We start from the raw sequence: 16,856 nt of genomic DNA, 5'->3' as shown, positions 1-16,856 counted from the left end.
TATCTTTACATTCTCAAGTCTTTTTTGTTTGATGGGCTTTGCTCATCAGCACTTTGTCAATGATCTGCCACTCTTCTTTTCAGATGCACATGTTGAGGTTTCTCCAGGAATATTTGTTTGGGTTCAATCCCACTCTGTGTCTGGACCACTCAAGGACTTTGAAAGAGTTGTCTATAAGCCACTCTTGCTGTGTTTAGGGTCATTGTCCTGTTGGAAGGTGAACCTTCTGCCCAGTCTGAGTTTCTGGACTGGGTTTCCTTTAAAAGTATCTCTATATTTTACTGAGTGTTCCTTCTACTCTGATGAGTCTCTCAGTCCCCGCGGCTGAAAAACCTCCCCACAGCATGAGGCTGTCTCCAGCACACTTCACTTTTGAGATGGTACTCTGCAGGTGATGAGCAGAACTGGTTTCCTTCAAACATGATGCTTAGAATCGAGGTTCATCAGACCAGAGACTCTTATGTCTCAGAGCCTGAGGATCCTTTAGGTGCTTTTTTGCAAATTCCAATGTGTCTTAACTGAGGAGAGGATTGAGTCTTATCACACTGCCATAAAGCCCAATTAATGAAGTGTTGCGGTGATCTTCTGTTCTTCTGTAGATTTCTTCTATCTCCACTTATGATCATGAAGCTCTTCTAGAGTGACCGTCAGGTTCTTGGTCACTCCTCTAACTAAAGCTCTTCTCCATCACTTCCACAGTTTGGTCAGGAGGCTAGATCAAGGATCAAACTTCTTCCATTAAGCTTCCACAGATTTTTGCTCTGATATGCATTTTCAGCTGATAGACCTTTTATTAATGTGTGTGCCTTTACAAATCATACCCATTCAATTAAATTTGCCACATGTTCACCTCACTCTAAGGGTATGAATACTTATGCAATGGAATCATTTTAGTATTTAATTTTTTATAAATTTCATATCACTTTTTAATGTCTTTTATTTAAATTTGGTGCCCTCTTTTGCCTAAAATTGCTAATGCAAAGTGTGGTCCAATCTGCTGTTACAAAATTCAGAAAGTAGAGGGAAACAAACAAAAAAAAGCCTAAGTTGAGAAGTTTGGTGATTAGCTGTCATTTTCTGTTATATTTATGTAATAATTGTCAAACAGCATTAAAAAAATTGTTTGATAAATGCGCATGACCAGTGTAGGGATGGCACGGGTTTATTGGAAACATGAGTGAATATTTGATGGAAGAAATTCTCTCAGATCAGCACATGCCTATAATAACCCCTTTCCAGCAGACAGTTTGCCAAAAAATAAAAAATAAAATAAAATAATAACCAACAATAAGAAAAGGTGTCTCATCATAGGGCCGTATCTTTTCATATTTTACTGTGATTGTGGTCGCAGATGAGTTTACTATTTACAATGTTTACAATTGCAATGTTCTATACAAAATAGAAAGATTTCTTAAAGAAAGCAAGAAAAGAAGAGGAAGAAGAAGAGGAAGAAAAACATAGTTTTGTTTAAAATCCCAGTGGGACAGATAGGTCCAACGTGTTTTTCCAGACAAACAATGGCGATACACATCAACATTAAAAACACCATCAAACCTGCACATTAGCTTATTACATAAACCATTGTTATCTGTCATTGGTACTAAAAACTCAACTCTACAATGTTATTCCAACGCTGCATAGTGACAAATCAATCGGTTTCGATTAAACAATATTAAACCCGTTTAATCTAAAACAAGTGGGGAAAAAACACAAGTTTACAAAGCACAGGTTTTGTATTATTATTGTGCCTGCTTGAACATTCAGCGTTGTTAGTCGTAACACAGTTAAAATAATGAATAAATTAATTAAAACGTAGACACTCCATTTTAGCGTGTCCAAACTGTATCAGTTCATATGCAAGACAGCAGATATGATAAAGCACACTGTACTAGGATGGCAAATATATCTGTGAGACGAGAAGAGACGGTGGGAAATGGCTTTAGTTTGTGCTAGCTGGCAAAGCAGCCTCGACTTCCAGCACATCTGGAAACGAGACTACCGGCGAGCTCAAATCTCAAAGTTATTATATAAGCTAGCGTAGAAAAGGATAACACGTTCGCTCGCATTCTTATCCTCCACAGCAAACAATCCCTTGCAAAACATAGTAGTTTAGGTATTGCAATGTCCAACGAGTTGGCTTATATTAGGCACATTTTCATGACAAACACTGGGGAATCTTCCCCAAAGCCTCAAACTATCCTTAAGCAATTAAGGGAAGTTCATGATCATACGATGAGCTGTTAAGACAGATTTTGAGGTACTTGTGTGATTTGAAGCACCGCTGCCACTTTTTTTTTTTTTACTGTTTTTTTATGGGTTGTTATGGCCAACTCAATCGTAAAAAGCCAGTCAATACCTTGTACGATCCGGAAGAGAATACAGAGGACACTTTTATATTGAACAACGTACATAGGCAACATGATCTAGTTACTTTGTGGCAGTTAACTTGCCTCTACAGGAAAGGCGATAAGTGAGAGATGACTGCGATCCTCGCTGTAATGTATAATATCTAACCAGACACATTCAGTTTATACAGTAGTTGTTATATTTTATCCTTGCTCTGTTTCTTCTACCATAGACCTTTTTTGTTTGCATTTTTTTGGTAACTTTTTTTTTTTTTGAAAATCTATTTACAAATGTCAGACTCGGATCCTTTAGTAAAAAAGAAAACATACAAAAAAGACCTTTAAAAAATGCTCTGGTTATTCATTTGGAAAGCTACGTCTGACGGTAACAGGACACGTAAACACGAGCACAAAAGTCAGCAAGCATCATCAAGAGCACTAGGTGTGTTGGCAAACTGAAGTTTTGATCCAATTTACATTCTCAGATTGCATTTCATCTGACATTGCTATAGTGCTAACTGGTTAGTGCATGTAAAATTCAGTTTCAATTTGGTACTTTATGAAAAAGATCACTTTGCTATTGTGGACTGGTTGCCAACACATCCTCATGTCTCATGATAAGGTGCCTTTTTTAGCTAGAATTTTCCTCAGTTAAAGCTTTCATGCACATACAGTCCAGGAGCACCTCTAATCAGCCAATAGCAAATGCATTCATAAGTTACGATCCACCATTTGTATTTTTTTAGGGTGTGTTGAGTCGCAAGATTTTCTGTTCCAACTGTTACTGGAATGATTTGAGAGTTTGTAAAAGACCCCGATGTGGGGCCGTCCTGTGACTTAAAATGACGAGAAATAAAAAATTCCATTACATTATTTCTAAAACTGGCTACATTGTTACAGAAGACCGAAGGACATAAGTGCGTGTAAAATCGTGAGCTGACACTGATGCGATTTAGCTTCGAAGCTCTAGACATAACAAAGGGCAAACATAAATTACTAAATATCCTCCAGACATAATAAAATTGTTTAAAGCAGTTTGGCTTTGTTCACACTGCAAACGATCCTGAATTGTTTTCAAAACCAAAATTGAACTACATCTTATTCGGCAGGAGCTCAAATTGGCATCATTTGTTCAGGCAGTGGAGCCAGTTTCCAGGATATTTACAGCCTTGTTTCCACCTTGTATTAATTTTTGGTGTTCCGATCATAAATGTTAGGCACTAAATGCAGGCGTAAACATGGTCTAAAACTGCGATGGGATCACTAAAATCCCATACAGAGGTAGTCAAAAATGCATGTGACCACATCACATTAATAATAGGAATCCTTGTTTGTCCTGGATAAGCTCAGAACTTGAATCATAATTTTTTTATCACCCGCTCAACTAACACTTGATTGTTTCGAGACACCAAAATAATCTGCAATCTGTATCTTTTTCATTTGCTTTCATTCCTGTTCATAAACTTTGCACAATGGTTTCCTTCATTCAATAGTATTTGTTTGTCTCACTTGGCACTCTTGAAAAAGAGATGCTGAGTGTCCCAAAATAACAACAAAATCCAAAAAAGAGATCACAAGAGATGAATTTCAACCACATTAATACCAGGTGGAAGCAGGGCCTACATTTGTTGCTACATCAGCACAAAGCCAAGTAAATTAAGTTCGGTATGTCAGTGAGAGCAAAGCCTTGATCTATGAGCACCTTGAGTACTGGAACTAAAGCTGAAAGTATACTTCCCTCGTCCATGTTCTGCTGCGGCTCGCACTGTCCATTTTTATGCAATTCTTGTCTATGCACAACATCCGTGTGCTCCCCTTTTTTGCCTCTGAATGTCATGGACTTGTGCATGGACAGCAGTGATTCCTCAAGAGGTTCGACAGCTTGAAGGCCCACTACGACATGCTCAGGGTCACAACACTCAAGTTTACTTAGAAGGGCTTGAATGCTCAATGGTGTGTTTGAGATAGAGCAAAACATGGAAAATGAAGTATATCTGTACTTTCAGGTCAAAAACACTGGACGCACATAAACGATTACTGAAAATAAGGTGTTGCATACTGTGCACCGGTAACAGCACCTTTGTTATAACTGACAGTTATTTATTCGCCTGATGTCGCCCTCTGACTGTATCAGGCGGTAGATCACATGAACCCTACTACAGTCATTCCCAGCTTTGTTGCTTCTCCAAGTGCCACCTTAATCCAGCAACTTTTTTCAACAATGTCACATGAGCTTCATTATTTTTTCTCCCATTGGTATACATTTGCATATAATTGAAATTCATCCATCGCCAACAGTCTCTATTGCTCATGTCGCCTCAAATTCTGGTAATTTTGCTGCTTCAACTCACCATTGGAGCAAACAACCTACAAATCTTGAACAACCAGTCAGTGCTCTTGATTGAGTTACAACTCAAAGTGCATGCTCTCAGAGATCTACAGTCTACATCTGTCTGATGTCTGCGTGTTTGAAAGGAATGAATGAACCTGGTTATGGGTTTGTACTGCACCTTAAAACTGCATCACTATGCAAACCGTGAGGTAATATTCTGATTGCTATGGAACTGATTTTATGATATATGGAGGGACATCATTTAAGGCTGAATTCTAAGCACCATCTTGTACATTACGTTTTGCATCCATGCGAGTTGGTCTAAATGTAACCGCACCTTTGAGTACAGGGTTCAGGCGACTTGATCTTGAGGATGGAGTGTTGGTACTTTTGCAAACAAGAATAAATAGATTTTTGGTCCATGTGGTCAGATATTACTCAAAGCAAAAGTAATATAAAATAACCGTGGAGCATATATTGCTCCCAGTATGGTAGACAAGAACATTTCATCTTCACAATCGTCCATTCTTCACAACCCATAGTTGCAAGTATTGCCATGCCACTTGCAGGTTAAATAAGCAAAGGAAGGACTGGTTAAGACAGTGCAAAAAAGATTCTCTCAGACTTAGAGCTTTGTCTGCCGTGACATGGAGTTCCTCTTCTCGACTCAGAAGCCTTTCAAAGGAGACGGGAGGTGCAAATTAGCTGTACAGAACAGTGTTTTGTAACAGCACTAGCCATTAGTAAGCTCTCGAGTCTTTTAGCTCAGCCTAGAAAGTGGGGTTGCCAGAAATGTCCCGTTCGGGTGATTCGATGTAGTTGGCAGATTCCTGGAGTTTCAGCAGCATCGCCATCTGAATGAGGGACAAAACAAGGACAACTTGTCACAACACATGCAGACTTGTTGACAAAGATTTAGGCGTAGTTGAGCTAGTCACTCACCAATGGATCGGACTCCATTGTGGACAGAGACATGTCTTTGTTGGGTGTGTCCTTGTCTTCACTGGGCTGCTGCGCAGGAGTAGAATTGGGGCCGGTGGTTGGTGGAGGGAGGTGAAAGAGTTTGGCCTGGTCCTGTTGAGCTGAAGGCCAGGGCAGCGTATCCCTCACCCACTCCACCGGATCCTCCCATGCTGCTTTCTGACCATGGACCTGAGATATATCAATGCAGATCTTGAGCTTCAAGGGACAAGGGACAAAATGCAACTCTTTTTGTAACAGATGAGCTCTTGCCTCATTTTGGCCAAAATGTAAAGGCCATGACATACCAAGCCGATTACAACCAAGACATAATGATGTTTTGTCGCTTCACATCCAAAAGGCTATTCGATTACGGAAGTTTTAGAATCAAGTCAGATTCCAGTTTCAGTTCTGAAATTTATAAGATTTGATTCCAAGAATGATTCCTCAGCGTTGTTTTTAGTTCTTTTTCTATTCTTGTTTTTTTAGATTGAAGGAACCTAATCACGCCATGACTGCAGGATATGAAGGTTGTAGAAAGTATCCTTCTCATATTAAGAAGCTTTATTTGCAAAAAAATATCAATATATAAATTAAAATTTTTCTGCTTTGCCTGTGAAATTAATCATAGCCCACAGCTCGGCGGGGACCTGTGTTTATCCCATAAACTGTACAAGACATGAATTGTCTCAAATAAATGTGTAAAGATCAGCTGTTAGATGTGCTCTTGACTACTGATATGTGCTTGTAAAGTTTTCTTTTAGAATTATGATTCCCTGATATAACAGTTTTTTTAAAAATACTATTTTCAGATGATTTCACTCATTTTCTTTCTGCAGCCTTCATAGGACGCAGCCTTACATTTTAAAAGCATCCATAGATAAGCTTTATTAAACTGAAAAAGGCTCTGAATGACGAGTCAGTTCCCCAATGCTTTAGCAACAAATCTTTTTGAAACTGATTCCCAGCCCTACATATCTACGTCTGGACCAAGCTGTGCTTTGAACACACTGCACAGACTACACCTAAATGTAAGGAGTTCACTGTCTATATCAGCCGCTTTTCTTCATTCAAAGGAGAAACCAAACAGCTTATGTTGTTGAAAATACATAAAAAAATACAATTCCCAGGTAAGACAACGTAACATTACAGCACACTACATTACACTTTCATCTCTTTTTTGCGTTAGTTCTCATGCATGGACTCCTTCGTTGAAGTAAACATCCAATCAGAGTTCTGAATGACATGGCAAAATCCTGATGTGAGCCAATTTGTTAAATACACCCAAAAACTAGTCCCATAGTGCTTGACCTGCAAAGTAGTTTAAACAGTATTTTCACCAAGGACATGATCTCAGTAAAGACAGAGAAATCTTAGAAAACCAAGATGTAGATGGATAAAAAAGTTGTGAGCTTAGAAGCTGTTGAAATCAACTAAGTGTAGTCTCTTTGCACTTTTTGTATGGTGCACAATAGTAACCATCAAGAGAGTTACTCCTTATAAAGTGTGTTTCAATTTGGCCACTTATGAGGAGGACTACATTATTAGTACATAATCTAGCTCCAAAACACATACAGTTTCTAGTGATCCAGAAGAGCCTGAAGTGCTTAGTTACTGTTGTAGCTGTACTCTGCTGGATGGTGGCCATTAGGGGTGTAATGATTCGCATATCGTGTATCGTACGATTCATGGTCATTTTCCAAATCATCAAAGTCCTCATCCCTATCCCCTTGTTAGTGGAGGCTTGAGTGAGCAGAGCATGTGCGTGTCATTATTTAGTCGTTTGGAAAGCACTTGTCAAAATGAGCGATGTAATTTCCTCATTACCTTCAGCTGGGATGTTCCCATGACAACGAACACAGCAGGTGTGTATCAGCAGATTCGTTAACGTTAGATTCGAGACGGATGCATTGTATAAAATGACATTTCATACAGACATTTAAAAACATTACAAATATAAAATGTATGTTAATTTGCAACATTTATGCTAACAACAATAAAAAGACATTTATTAATTTACATTAAAACATCGACATTGCTGAACTGTGTTCGTTGTCATGGGAACATTCCAGCTAAAGATAATGAGGAAATTATATCGCTCCCTTTGACAAGTGCGTTCTAAACGACTAAATAATGACACGCACATGCTCTGTTCACTCAAGTCTCCATTGAAAAGGGATATGGATGATCACTATTATTTGGAAAATGACTCATGAATCATACGATACACAATACGTAAATCGCTACAACCCTAGTGGCCGTCCACGAGCAGGGTTAGACATCCCTGCTTCAGTAATCAGATGCCTACGAGCATCTTACCTTCGCACCATCCTTAGCTCCCTCCTGAAGATAAGGAATAATGGACTGGTTCCAGAGGTCAATAAACCAGGACTGAAACTCTCCTAATGATACTGGACAAGACAAGAAGAAGCAGGGACCTGCAAAGACAGCAGCATAAACATAAGTTACTGCAGGTTATAATCCAACCTTCGAACGGCTGATTAATATTTTTCTTCTGAAGAGCACTGTTCAATACTGCTTTATGTTGTTCTAAATATCTGTACCTATGAGGAAGTCTGATGTGCTGTGTTTCTCCAGGAAGGCATGGAGATGATACCAGAGTTTAGGCACCCAGTCCAGAACCTTCAACACCTCAGCGCTGTGAACTGTGCTTTCATCCTCCGTTTCAATCAACTTCCTGTGCAAGTAACGCACCAGGAAACCATTTGCAGGCTCCACGTTGTTGGAGAAGGTGACCATTCTTCAGGCAGACAGAAAGTTATTAATAGTTGGAATATTGATATGGGATTTTTCAGATTTTATGTTGTTTTAGCACAATCTACAAACTGGAATGAAACAGTGCTATAGAAATGAGGAATTTACCTGAAGCTGAGATGCAGGCCATGGTTGGATGACATCTTAACAGACTGATTGGTGGTTCCAATGATGTAAGGACTGAAACAAATAACCAAGGTATAAAATATAAGGTAACACTTCAGAATAAATAACACTTGTTAACTATTAACTATGACTTTTCCCTCAATAAATTCTTAATTTTAGTTAAGTTTGAGTATTGGGTAGGTTTAGGGTTGTAAAATAAGGTCATGTAGAATAAATCAATATGTGCTTAATTTAACACTAATATGCACGGTAATGAGCAACTAATAGTTGTAACTGTAAAATAAAATGTTACCAAATATAATTTCTTGTAATTTATCCAGGTTTTAATTTAAATGTGATTTGCATTATGTTTCACATTACATAAATGAGACTTTGGGCAGAAATTTTCTTAAATAAATCTTAATATTAAAGTTGCATAATTTTACATATTAATAATGTACATATTATTTTACCTTAAAATCTGATTGTGACTTTTTTGAAGTGACACAACATATAATACGATATGATTGGCATAGGAGCTTTCTCACCATTTGTGATATTTGCAGGTCAGTGCACTATTGACCAGGTCGGTGATGGAAGACGCTTCACTGATATCGTCCAAGACTATGACCAGTGGAATGTCCTCAGTGCCACAATCTCGGTCAATCTGATTGGCCAGATTAGACAGGTACAGCTGGAGGTCCTGAGAGAGACAAGAGCAAAGTGAGGCTTTACAGCAGCTGGTCACACCAAACCAGACAGTGTTTCCAGGGGAAGTGTGATTTCTGTGCTTCACCTTGCAGGTCTGTTGGTGCATGTTGAAGGTGGTGATAAGGCCAGGGCCGGGCTCTCGGCCGCTCCTCTCCAGCAGGTACTCCGCCAGTCGGGTGGTGAGGTAGGTCTTCCCCGTACCGCTGGGGCCCGACAGGACCAGCCGTCGGTGCTTCAGGAGCAGACTTATGTAGTGTTGCATCATGGGCTTGGGGATGAGCGTCTCAAACACCAGACTGTCTACACACTTCTCCTTAAAACCTGAAATAGAGCGAGCTTAATTGAACCAGAGGTCAGTGACAAGTGGCATGGAGAACTGAACCTTTCTTTATATAGATTCAGAGATGTTAATATTGTAAGGGTGAAAGAAGCATAGCATCTGTTCTGATGACTGATTTTAGTCAGAATTTCACTTTCGATGAGGACACTTCACGTTGTACCTCGCATTGTTTTTTTACCTTTGAGGGTGACAGTGACAAGTCCGGGACCCTTTTTTAAACAGTCACAGGGTGAACTTTCTGGGGCTTCGGCTCCAAGCACCCTCCTGCTCTGATTAATACTATAACTGTGGATAGAGTCCACAGACAGTCCCATGCTCGCACTGGGATCCACCTGTGAAATATAGTCCTGATGTACAAATACACAGAACACATTAGATTAATTATTATAGTTCACTACATTTCATTTACTATCTATCTATCTATCTATCTATCTATCTATCTATCTATCTATCTATCTGTCGTACACACACACACACACACATATATATACACACACATATTATATATTTGTTGTGTAATTTTATATATATATAATTATGGAAAAATAGTAGACTAAATCGTGCGCATGATTTACTATTTTGTTTCCTTGATTTATTAATGCACACAATTTATAAATCGAAGGGATAAGTAGCAAATCGAGGGAACAAAATAGTAATCATGTACACGTTGTAATACATCAAATTAGTAAATCGTGCACTTATTTTTTTCTTGCTTTTCATGTGCGTGGCTTTGTACATAATTAAAATACACAGTACACATACGTATAATATGTAAACAACTTTTATTTTGGATGTGATTAATTGCAATTAACAGCTTGATGGCACTAATGCAAAACACCACAGAATGAGATCTCACCCTGAACATTGTGGAGATGTCCGTGTCTAACATAGACCATTCAGTTTTCCCATGAATCTTCACAGAGCCGATGTAGAAATCCTGCTGCCTCACCTGCTGATTGTACACCAGTTAGCATTATGATCTAATGTTCATGAAAGTAAAGCCATTTGCCATATGTTTTCAAATATTCACCTCTCTAGACACTTTCTGGTCAGCTATCCGGACCACCACACGCGTAAAGACCTCGTGCCTCTGAGATGACAGGCTCAGCAACTCCATAGGAGCAATGTCTGCTTGACAGAAAACATTATTTGACTCAATCCGCAAGATCGGTAATGCGAAAAACAAGTTTTTACATTTGAATGTCATATGTCAGGACTGCAGGAGCTCACCAGTGCTGGAGCACTCATTGAGGCTGAGGCTGAAGGACTTGGTGAGGCTCATGGACGGTTTGGTTTGGTTGGAGTTCAGGAGGCTGGCCAGACCAGACGGCTGGGAGGTGGAAGTAGAAGGTGGGCCGCAAGGAAGGACCAGGGATGACGGAGCACTTCCTGTTTTCAGCTGATCGTTCTCTGCCTTCAGACTCTCCACCATTCTCTACAACGAGAGATTTTGATTAAACCAGAACAAAGGTAGATGCGGCTACACCTCAACGGCAATCCTTACTAAAGCAGTCCCTGACCTGCATGTTGTTCATGGTCTCTCGTAGCTGCTCCAGCTGGTGTGCCGAGTTCAGCGCTTCCAGCCGAATGTCCGTCAGTTTCATCTCTTTCTCCCACAGCTCAGACCGCAGCTCTGACACCATCTTCTCATCGCTCTCGTTTTCCTCGTTGATCTCGTGGATGCTGTTAAAACGCAATGACGCTGCTGTTTAAAAAGTGCTAGCACTTGAAAGCTGTCTAAAGGGAGCAACTTTAGACTGTTGCGTAGTTACTGTTGCTTTTCAAAAGTGAAATCGATTTTGATGTTGGCCCATGAGGACTTTACTCACACAGAGGAAGTTGTCGATTGGCTGGATGGAAGGGAGGTGGGCGGGTTCTCTCCATCTTCATGACCCAGTTTTGGTGAGTTGGGTGCAGAAGAGTCTGGAGTGGCAATCTCTTCAATATCAGAGTACATGGAGCCACCTTTAGCGCCCTTCTTTATGCTGAATGCCTTGCCAAAAGAACTTCGTAACTACAAAGAAATCGAGAGAAAGACAGAGAACTTAAAACACGCTTCACAAATATAAAAAGAAATGTTTGTTTATTCAGATTTTTCCACCCATTCAGATTCTTTCACTATTGTTTAAAAATTAAAATGTGAAAGAAGTCTCATTTGATCAAGAATACAACAAAATAACAATGTTAAATATTTATACTTATTTTCAGGATTAATAGAAAAAAAAAATTGTAAACAAAAATCTTTTGTGAAATTATCAATGTATTTACTGTTTAATGTTTTTTATTGATTGCATGATAAAATGTTTAAATACATTTAAGTAGATATGTTTACATGTGTTTATATATACAGTATATGTATATATCAGATGACAGATTTTCTAAAAAGTAAAATTTTTAGTTCAATTATAAATTTCAACAGTGCCCTTTAATGTAAGGAAGGAAAAAATGTTATCAGTTTTTTAAAGAATAATCACAATTATTATACTGAGATGTAAAATCTGAGGCTTATTTCACATTCTGTAAACCTCAGAGTTTATCAAATGTTGAATTCAAGTACTTTTTATGAAGATACTTTAAACACAAAAAGACAGACAAGAAATAAAACACAAGTGAAATTCAACATGCAAAGTGTCTGTAATCTGTCTATAACTGCGCATGACAGAGTTAGTGAGTGTTCAGCTGAGGCTTTATTCTTGTACGGTTCTTGACAGGTTTAATCACTGCTTTTCTTGTTTTTCCATCATAGCCATATGGCGCATTCGCAGCCATATGTGTAGAGTATTAGTAAAACAGCATTCTAGAAGGAATTCTCTAAGAATGAATGAAGCCTAGCGATAAAGCAATTCACAATTGCAAAAATTGAACCACGGTTACGTGCTACGCTGGCAGATAATAACAGCCACTATAATTCCATGTTTTCTGCTTACCCAGTTCTTTTTCTTCTTCTTCTTAGCGTCGTCTTTCAGGCTGCCCACACTGGAGTGACTGGTAATGCTGTTCAGACTAGAGATGCTCTCGGATGAGTTCTGCCTCCTGATTCGCAACTCTGAGAGAAGAAATACGCTAGTTTGCTAACGTTCATTGTATGCTGAGCTAAAGCTCAATTTGAGGTGCATGTTTGCTGTCTTCACCTTTGGGGCGACATCTGGGTTATTGAGCGCGACTTGGATGACGGCCTGCGCCTCCATGTTCTTGGTCTTCAGGCTCTCGATTGTTTCTCTGAGGTCCAGTAATTCAGTGTCCTACAGAGAAAAAACACAGACGCATTTAGTGTAAGCGTAAACATTGAAACAGCATTCCCCCAAAGAGCCGCTACTGACGCTTTTCCAAACAGATGTGGTTTTTACTGCACACACTTGAATAAATGGCATTCACGGCAGACAAAGCCACACGGCCGTCTGCAAAAGCTTCTCCAGCTGTGCATCACGAGTATCTCAACATCTCAACAAGCTTTCTCTGAATCATCTGTAGGGTCACAGCCACCGAAACGAACGCATGAATCCGGGCCACTGCCTCGCAGCGTAAGCTCTCTTTCACAGAGGGCAATGTGGCATGAAAGTCACTTCCAAACCTTCCCGCGTGTGCGCTCATGTGCGAATCATGAGCTCCGATTTTTGGTGTATTGCACAGTGACCCCTTGAGAGTAAATGAAAAGCGGGCAACCCCCAGCATCCCAATTTGACCCAAATTTGCACTTGGGCTGTCTGTGAGGTTATGTGTCGATCTAAATATGGGCTGTTAAGGGGAGATATGTTTCATACACATGGTCCAGTGATATAAAAAAAATTTGAAATACCCCCAAAAACAGCTTGTTTTTAAAATATGATACTACGCTGAAAGAAAAAATAATTAAAGAAATGTCAATTAATGGGTAATCAAAGATGAAATTTTGAAGTAGAAAGACAGAACGTGTCAAACATGTTGTAAAACATGTTTGGTGTTCTTGCGTGAGGACATTAGTGGACAAACTATATTGATCAAGGGTCCTGCTCCGTCACGATATGATGCTAGTAAAAGCTAACGCTCTAACTGCTACAAATAATCCATAAATGGTGGAACTGAGACGACTGCAGGGGCTTTTGATGGGGTTGAGGATGAATATCGTACCTTCTGCTCAGCGCTGAAGGAGAGGGTCTGGAGTCGAGAGGTCATGAGGGCCAGGCTCTGCTCAAACGCTGCTACCAGGTTGGCCTATAGATAAAAAACAAAAGAATCCATTGAATTGCATTACACACGTTCATGAAAGTAATATCAAATAAAAATGAATTTAAATGAATAAATAACTGCTGCTCAAAAGTTAGGGGTTTGTATGATTAAGCCTGCATTTATTTGATAAATAAGTAAAACTGATATTGTAAAATGTTATTAGAATTTAAAATAACGGTTTTCTACTGGACTGTATTGTAAGATGTTATTTATTTGTGTGATCAAAGCTGAATTTTCAGCATCGTTACAGTGTCACATGAGCCTTCATAAATCATTCTGAGATGATGATTTGCTGCTCAAGAAAAATTCATGATCACTGTCTGATTTTTTCAGGATTCGCTTACATTCGCAGACAGCTGTGAGGTCAGATTGGCCACCTTCTCCTGTGAAGACTCTAGCTCCCTCCTCAGCTTACGGATTTGCTGTAAAGAACCGCACAAAATTATTAACCAACATGTAATTCAACGCATGAAGCCACAACAAATTTAAAGGAACGGATCGCTCAAAAATGAGAATTCTGTCATCATTACTCTTCCTCATGTTCTTCCAGACCTGCATTACTTACCAGAATAACAGAAAGACATGTTAGGCTGCTCTTTTCCATGCAATGACGGTCAAGCTCCAAAAATGACAAAGAAGAAAAGTAAAAACATCATGAAAGCGCTCCACACTTTTGAAATAATCTGAAGTCTTATTATAGCTTTATATGAGAAATGGATTAAAAATGCTCTCAAATCGGATCTGTGCAATTCATATGAGCTATACTTTACAATATATAGTCATTTCTGAGCTTGCCATTGAATTCCAATGAATAAAAAAAAAGCAGAACACAGCAGGAAATGCTCATCGTCTGCTTTTTCAGGGAAGAAAGCAAATCATATAGGATTATCATTATAGAACATTCATTGTAATTGCAGGAGTAAATGATGACAATTTTCATTTTTGGTCAACTATTTCTCTGAGGATGACATTATTTGACACGAATCTCTAAACTGTTTGTCCTAAATGAACTGCTGAAGCTCCAGGAACCGAAACGGACTGCAGCTGCTGGAAAACTGTGACAGATGATATTTAACACTCCCAACAGCAACTGTGTCTGTTTATATTATCTGCATTTGGAACAGGCCGATAAACTCTATACATGCAACTGAAGACAACAGAAAGACAAATGGTGAGTATATTCACATACTTTGAGGCACAGCAGACCAGAACAACACACACAATGAGGAAAATCAGACTCACTTCAGGCCTTCAGGCTTGGAATGCAAAGCTTCACCAAGTACACTTTTAGTCCATCTCTCGAAGAGAGTTTTCAAAGCAACTTGGTGAGACGCCTTCGCTTTGCATCCATAGATCAAGTAGACACATCACGAAAAGGAGAAGGCCTTTTCACATCAGGATGTGACGCAATAGCACCACAACCACAATATAACGAATCTAGTGCAAGTATTAATTTTTTTTTTTGATTTGTTAGGATGCTGAAGATTTATATAAATATATACGACTAATATAAATTCTAGATAACAAAATTTTATATCAAATGACAAACTTAGCAATCCAGAAATTAAATAGATTTTTTTTTTTTTAAGTTCTGAATCAAGGTAACCGTCTTAACTTTTTGAATGCTGAAAATATGTTTATTAGTTTTATAAATATAAATGAAGATATCCAAGTTTAATGTAAAATGACAAAAAAGTAAAAAAAAAAAAAAATGCAAATGCTTTTTTTTAGCATTCTCAAGCAAGGTAATTTTCTTAATTGTTTATTTGCTCAATAAAATGTTTGACCTTCATTTAGATATCAAGGTACATATATATTTGGTGTCTGTTTCATCCCATCTGATGTGACTAGGCCTTCACCTACACTTGAAACACAGAACATGGGGGTAATCATAAATACCAACATGTGACAAGCGGTTAGCGACTGATTTCCTTAAGCCCAGAGACAGTCGGTAATGAATGAATGAAACACCGCTTGACAAAAAAACACAGCAGAGGAATCTCATAACAGCCTTCTGAACAGCTAATGGCAGTTAAAGGCTTTGGATCAGTGTGTTAGTTCGTTAGCTCCTAACATTAGCTGTCTCCAGCTGTTATGACCTCTGAGAACATGTATGACAAAAAGAGGTTATTGATAAGACCGTCACTTTCTGATAGACAGAGAGGGAAAATCAGAGAGAGAGAGAGAGAGAGAGAGAGAGAGAGAGTGACTCACCTCGCCCTGCATTCTCTCCTCCGCCTGAGAGAAGCACGCAAGAAAAGAACCACAGATAGACAGTAAGATACTAAAGAAATGGAAGTTTACAGTGATGAAAAAAAAACAGGAATACAAATGAAAAAGGGCTGCTTTGGTCTTTTTTTGACAGAAAATGTCTTATTATTTAATTTACTAATTATATATATATATATATATATATATATATATATATATATATATATATATATATATATATATATATATATATATATGTAATACAGTAGAATTGATTTAAAATAGACCTGATTTTAATTTAATTAATTGTGCAGCCCTAAATATTAATGACATTAAATGCATTTTAATAAAGCATTGCTAAATTGTTTCACTACTCATGTATCAAGTGGGTTAAACAGCTGAAAAGTAGTATTACTTATGAGCGAATGAAATACATATTTGACCATTTTTTTGGATGTTTTTACACTGGTGTGAATCTGCGGTCGGTACACAAACAGGTCTGACCCTCATCCAAGCTACAGCTGACATCAGTGCAGCAGTTCAAGTAACGGCTCCATTTTCAGCGAGGAAAGCAGAGAAAGCTTCTCTAGTCTCCAATAAATCAGCGGGAGCAGACGGCCAGTTCCAGCCTAGCGCCAAAACACACGTGTGTGTGGAGCTCTGGAGGGACGAAAAAGTGCTGGGATACTTACTGAGGAGTAGCTGGAGGAGGCATTAGACACCAGAGAGAGCACTGAGCCATGGACTGCAGGTGGAAGGAGAGAGGAGAACACACAAGTGTGAGCTCAGAAGCAACGTTTCAGCAAAATACGATTATTACTGTGTGTTTCATTTGTTGAATCTAGTGCTGTCAAATGATTAATCGCATCTA

General features: G+C 38.8%; 1 protein-coding gene across 1 annotated transcript in view; it reads right to left on the bottom strand.

Annotated features, from left to right (window-relative positions):
- Positions 1-1,146: 1,146 nt before the first annotated feature.
- nav1a (neuron navigator 1a) overlaps positions 1,147-16,856 on the bottom strand; it is a 109,254-nt gene continuing 93,544 nt past the window's right edge. Inside the window, 20 exon segments of the mRNA XM_043224092.1 lie at positions 1,147-5,531; positions 5,620-5,829; positions 7,957-8,075; positions 8,202-8,398; positions 8,521-8,592; positions 9,066-9,220; positions 9,314-9,549; positions 9,747-9,915; positions 10,425-10,520; positions 10,599-10,696; positions 10,799-11,003; positions 11,089-11,251; positions 11,398-11,582; positions 12,496-12,616; positions 12,701-12,810; positions 13,676-13,759; positions 14,119-14,196; positions 14,340-14,393; positions 15,989-16,012; positions 16,678-16,730. Of these exon segments, the coding sequence (XP_043080027.1) occupies positions 5,448-5,531; positions 5,620-5,829; positions 7,957-8,075; positions 8,202-8,398; positions 8,521-8,592; positions 9,066-9,220; positions 9,314-9,549; positions 9,747-9,915; positions 10,425-10,520; positions 10,599-10,696; positions 10,799-11,003; positions 11,089-11,251; positions 11,398-11,582; positions 12,496-12,616; positions 12,701-12,810; positions 13,676-13,759; positions 14,119-14,196; positions 14,340-14,393; positions 15,989-16,012; positions 16,678-16,730 (2,513 nt within the window). The 3' untranslated portion in view covers positions 1,147-5,447.

The sequence above is a fragment of the Puntigrus tetrazona genome, chromosome 23 (assembly GCF_018831695.1).
Source record: "Puntigrus tetrazona isolate hp1 chromosome 23, ASM1883169v1, whole genome shotgun sequence".
In the NCBI taxonomy this organism is placed as follows: Eukaryota; Metazoa; Chordata; class Actinopteri; order Cypriniformes; family Cyprinidae; genus Puntigrus; species Puntigrus tetrazona.
This window is presented reverse-complemented; position numbering and strand designations above follow the sequence as displayed.